Genomic DNA, 5,566 nt, shown 5'->3' with positions numbered 1-5,566 from the left:
TTCTGTAGCGCCTTACGGTCAGATGCCGAGCAGTTGCCATACCAGGCAGTGATGCAACCAGTCAGGATGCTCTCGATGGTGCAGCTGTAGAGCTTTTTAAGGATCTGGGGACCAATGCCAAATCTTTTCAGTCTCCTGAGGGGGAAAAGGTGTTGTCGTGCCCTCTTCACAACTATCTTGGTGTGTTTGGACCATGATAGTTTGTTGGTGATGTGGACAACAAAGAACTTGAAACTCTCGACTCACTCTACTTCAGCCCTGTCGATGTTAATGAGGGCCTGTTCAGCCCTCCTTTTCCTATAGTCCACGATCAGCTCCTGTGTCTTGCTCACATTGAGGGAGAGGTTGTTGTCCTGGCACCACACTGCCAGGTCTCTGACCTCCTCCCTATATGCTGTCTCATCATTGTCTGTGATCAGGCCTACCACTGTTTTTTCATCAGCAAACTTAATGATGGTGTTGGAGTCATGTATGGCCACACAGTCGTGGGTGAACAGGGAGTACAGGAGGGGACTAAGCATGCACCTCGGAGGGGCCCCAGTGTTGAGGATCAGCGTGGCAGATGTGTTGTTGCCTACCCTTACCACCTGGGAGTGGCCCATCAGGAAGTCCAGGATCCAGTTGCAGAGGGAGGTGTTTAGTCCCTAGGGTCCTTAGCTTAAAAATTAGCTTTCTGGGCATTATGGTGTTGAATGCTGAGTTGTAGTCAATGAACAGCATTCTCACATAGGTGCTCTTTTTTCCAGGTGGGAAAGGGCAGTGTGGAGTGCGATTGAGATTGCGTCATCTGTGGATCTGTTGGGGCGATATGCGAATTGATGTGGGTCTAGGGTTTCTGGCATGATGGTGTTGATGTGAGCCATGACCTGCCTTTCAAAGCACTTCATGGCTACCGGCGTGAGTGCTACAGGGCAGTAATCATTTAGGCAGGTTACCTTCGCTTTCTTGGGCACAGGGACTATGGTGGTTTGTTTGAAACATGTAGGTATTACAGACTCAGTCAGGGAGAGGTTGAAAATGTCAGTGAAGACACTTGTCAGTTGGTCCGTGCATGCTTTGAGTACACATCCTGGGTATCTGTCTGGCCCTGTGGCTTTGTGAATGTTGACCTATTTAAAGGTCTTACTCACGTCGGCTACAGAGAGCGTGATCACACAGTTGTTGGGAACAGCTGGTGCTCTCATGCATGCTTCAGTGTTGCTTGCCTCGAAGCGAGCATAAAAGGCATTTAGCTCGTCTGATAGGCTCACGTTACTGGGCAGCTTGCAGTTGGGTCTCCCATTGTAGTTTAAAAACCAAACGAAAGCAAACAGAGCAAACAGAATGAAACGGATGGACCTACCTGAATTTGTCCAATAGAATCTGTTGTTTTGTTGCAAAATGTTTTGAACCGCCAGTTGCCCATCCCTGATATAACACATGCTGCATGAGGCTAAGTGTGTAGGGTATTGAAGGATTGAGGCCAATTAAATGGGAGGAGAGTAACTTGACACTCAGACATCGGCTATATTGACTTGCATTAATTAGCTAATGGCGCTGTAATTGCTGTGTTAGTGGGAACACATTGGTATCCATCTCTTCCACTTTATCTAAAAATCACAGTAGGGGAAGGTAAAAGCATAATTAACCTATTCCATGTTAGTTGCAAGGCTAAGGATAGAGGCTTTCTCTGAATAGATCTGAATTTCAAACGGAAAACATACTGTAGACCAAAGCTCCATGATCTGTACCAATGCGTTTTATTGTAGGTCTATAACAGCGTTGTAGATACATAACGTAATAAGCTTTAAGGCAAAAGTAAGATAAAATGTACAATAATAATCCGTTTTTATTCCATGCAATATTATTCAAGTAGAAAATAATCCAGAGACCCACTATATATGTCAGGGGAACATTCACTTGTGTTTTACAACTTGAACGCATTAAATCATAAAACTACAAGTCAATTTGGTCTACATAACTCTGAAACTTAGAATCATTCAATTCAAGGCCCGACAGAAGAGAGCAGATTTAGAGCCTGCGTCCACTGTTGGATACAGGCTGCCTACCTACCTGCTGAGCCAAAAGCGATTTCCCTGAGATGCTTCGCTTTATTCTTTTTTTCTTTGTCACCTAGGCTTAATCTGTAAAATGAATACATTTCTGAGCATCTCATGACAACAATATTGGTCCAGCAAACAACACAGCTATTCACTAACTTGAAATCCCTATGAGCGTTACTGATTCTGGCAATCCAAGTGTGTTTAATTACACTCAAGCCCCAAAATAATATCTAATTTAAACGTTTCTCAGTATACTTTCTGGACACGTTTTCTGGATATTCGTCATAAAAGCAGCTTGCCAAAGAAACTATAGACTACCCATGGCAGAGGGGTCCATATTATATTCATAATAAACCATTTGAAATGATTAATTGTATCAATTTACACATAGATGTTTTTTTTACAACACAGTATTTCGCAGGCGCCAGCCCACTCGTCACTCCTGTTCAGTCAAATCCTCGTCAGGTGCGGACCTTTTGCCCGGGTGCTGTCTCTTCTCCGCCGCGCGACTCTTGGTCACGTTGTCTAATAGCTCGAGAAACAGGTTGGCTTTACTGCAGCCAGGGTCCAGTACGTCACAGGGACTGTTGGCGCCCAAATCCGGGCTCATGTTATCCCAGTAACGTTTGCCGGGATGTTGGCGCTTCTCCAACTCCTGGAGGTCCCCTGCGTCTGACTCGTCGTCCACATCTCGCCTGCCGGGATGCTGGCGCTTGCTGTACCTCATCAGGTAGCGCTTGCCCGGGTGCTGACGTTTGGAGAGTTCACTTAGAAATGCGGAGTTCTCTGTAATCTGCTCCAGCATTGAGCGCTTGCCTGGATGCTGCCTTTTCTGGAGCTCCACAAAAGAGTCAATTTCGTCTTCACGTTTTCCTGGGTGCTGTCTTTTCTGGACCTCCCTAGAGTCTTCGTCCTCGTCCTCCTCTCGTTTACCAGGGTGTTGCCTTTTCTCGAGCTCCTCCTGGTACCCCTTACCAGGGTGTTGTCGCTTCACTAGCCACTCTGGCTGAGAGGACAATGCCTCTGTAAAATTAAAATGACAACCTGATTAGTTTACTGACAGGGGAAAATATAAATCTGCCACCACTTGTTATGCCATGTGTACATGTATTTCCATTGAACATACAACGTTTTAATGCACTTACTTGTGAGAACGTAGGTTATGTCAAACATATTTATTCAATTCTGTTTTCATTATTTCACCATTAAAATATAGGCATTTGTGCTTTGATGCCAGTATTAACTACTGGAAAATATTGGATGCGTTTTACGGGTGCTTTGCCGGTTGCCCTCTCCAAATAGATTTGCATCCTAACAAATAACACAATCTATTAATGTAATCACGTTAATGTTGCACAAAACATGAATGAAAGATCATGGAAATGTTGGGTTATTTATTAATGAAAAAAAAATATATATACATACAATCGAAATGATTCATTTAATCTGGTCTTTCTGAAACGAATCGAAATATTTATTTCGTGCAACTAAGTCACTTTAAAACAGGTATACAAAAGCATAACTAGAACCTATGTGTTCAATTGTGTTAAATTCTTTGCTTTTCAATTCAATGTAAAACACCCTCGGTTCGTGTCAAACTCGGCCAGTTTGCCAAAAACACAAAATCGATCAAAAAGCTATTACGCACCATTCACACCATCCTCAGTCATTTTTAGAATGGAGCGGAGCAGGATGCTCTCTGCCCTCTGTAGGATGATGTCGTCTATCTGCCGGTCTCCCGTTTTCTCCTCAGCGGGGATGCTCTGTCCTCGAGCCACCGTCAGGTTGCAGACTGCCAGAGATGCCAGAATGATCAGGCAGGTGGACTTCATGGTAACTTGGCAATTCGTTCGAAAACAAGAGAAGATATCATTATTAGTGGAAATATACTAGGTTACTTAAAAACATGCATCCTATATGATATTTAATTGACATTGGCATTGTATAAATAATTTGGAGTTCTCTGTCTGTTTTACGCACATAGTACGTTTCAATAGCCTATTGGTCCGTAAAACTGGAAAATCCTTTATGAATAGATATTTGCAAACTATTTTGCAATGCACAAACTGAAGGTCCAGAGATATTATCTAATGCAAAAACACCTATATATATAAATATATTTGAGGTGATCCAAACTTACCTTAGATTTGTGTTCTGGCTATTGTCACTCTCAGCTCCTCCGATAACCTTAAAATTTAGCAAACCAACTAGAAAGGATGTTCTTTGCCTCTTGCAGCGGTTGGAAACCCGTTGAGGCAAAGTTTATAGGTATGTTCCGATACAACGCGTCCCGCCATTTATAGTCAGCGGTTACCCCCGTCACGCCAACCACGCTATAGTAATTTCATAGAAATTTCGTCTCCATTGATTTCACATTCGATTAAAGTAGGTTCTAACCTCTAGAGGACGCTGTCTGGTTCTTTTCTTGGGCGTCAACTGAGCCGACCAGCCGAATCCGAAGGAGTAAAATATGATGATTGCGAGAGAGGATCCATTCAAAAATGTTCCACTCATATCGCAGTGGTGGTGGTTATTTTGCAGAAGACCGATGTAATTGTATTCACTTATTTTGCCATTGGGGCTGTCATTTTCAAGTCATTATTAAGATTATGCTACACTAAATGTCAATGATGATAATGTATGGATTCATTCATAAACTACTGCCACCCAGATATCTGTATTTTTTCTCCAACTATAGACATTCATTGATGCATTATGATAATTATTTTACTTGAGTCATTTTCTATTAAGGTATCTTTATTTTTACTGAAGTATGACAAATGGGTACTTTTCCCACCACTGCTAAAGAGCAATTGAACATAATAAGCAACTTCTCATTTTGAAAGCATATGTGGCATTGATATGATTCAAACATTTATTATAGTATCAAAATTAACTACAACATGTAAATAGCACATTTTTGGTCATACAGACTGTCTTTTTCAAAACAGAGATTTTCTAAGGGTTAGGAGAAGATTCCTTCTATCAATGTCCCACCAAACCTACACAGAACATAGTTGCATGTTGTCAGAATATTCAATATTAATGTTCTATACACGTTGCATTGGAAAGTTGCAAGAACATTCCTGTGTCCAGTTTTCTAAAGGTTAGGATAATATTCTATCAACATCCCACCAAATTTACACAGAACAAGGTTGCCATGTTCTCAAAATATAAGATATGAATGTTTTAGACACGTTCCATGGGACCTTCCTGTATATCAAGAACCTTCCTGTATATCAGTCATCGGGAAGTGAGATCCCTTGACTTTTTCCACATTTTGTTATGTTACAGCTTTATTCAAAAATTGATAAAAAAATATGTTCCTCATCAATCTATAAAAATGACAAAGCAAAAACAGGTTTTTAAACATTTTTGCAAATTTATTAAACATAAAAAACAGATGCCTCATTTACATAAGTATTCATACCCTTTGCTATGAGATTCTAAATTGAGCTCAGGTGCATCCTGTTTCCATTAATCATCCTTGAGATGTTTCTAAAAACTTGATTGGAGTCCACCTG

At 41.4% G+C, this 5,566-nt stretch overlaps 1 protein-coding gene across 1 annotated transcript; it reads right to left on the bottom strand.

The window, feature by feature from the left end:
- Positions 1-1,716: 1,716 nt before the first annotated feature.
- Positions 1,717-4,353, bottom strand: LOC106571889 (pro-thyrotropin-releasing hormone-A). Its single transcript, XM_014145411.2, has 3 exons — positions 4,183-4,353; positions 3,691-3,879; positions 1,717-3,065 (listed from the first exon to the last, which is right to left on the bottom strand). Exons 2-3 carry the CDS (start codon positions 3,872-3,874, stop codon positions 2,479-2,481), a joined length of 771 nt encoding a protein of 256 aa, XP_014000886.1. The 5' UTR covers positions 3,875-3,879; positions 4,183-4,353; the 3' UTR covers positions 1,717-2,478.
- Positions 4,354-5,566: the final 1,213 nt, after the last annotated feature.

This window comes from Salmo salar, chromosome ssa15 (assembly GCF_905237065.1).
Source record: "Salmo salar chromosome ssa15, Ssal_v3.1, whole genome shotgun sequence".
In the NCBI taxonomy this organism is placed as follows: domain Eukaryota; kingdom Metazoa; phylum Chordata; class Actinopteri; order Salmoniformes; family Salmonidae; genus Salmo; species Salmo salar.
The sequence above is the reverse complement of the archived record's forward strand: the minus strand, read 5'-3'. Positions and strand labels throughout refer to the sequence as shown.

What these genes read in the sequence shown, in the direction of transcription:
- LOC106571889 (XM_014145411.2), bottom strand. Translation starts at nt 3,874, where the DNA reads ATGAAGTCCACCTGCCTGATCATTCTGGCATCTCTGGCAGTCTGCAAC. An exon ending in GACTGAGGATGGTGTGAATG is followed by an intron (nt 3,066 to 3,690) that starts GTGCGTAATAGC and finishes TTAATTTTACAG; the next exon opens with AGGCATTGTCCTCTCAGCCA.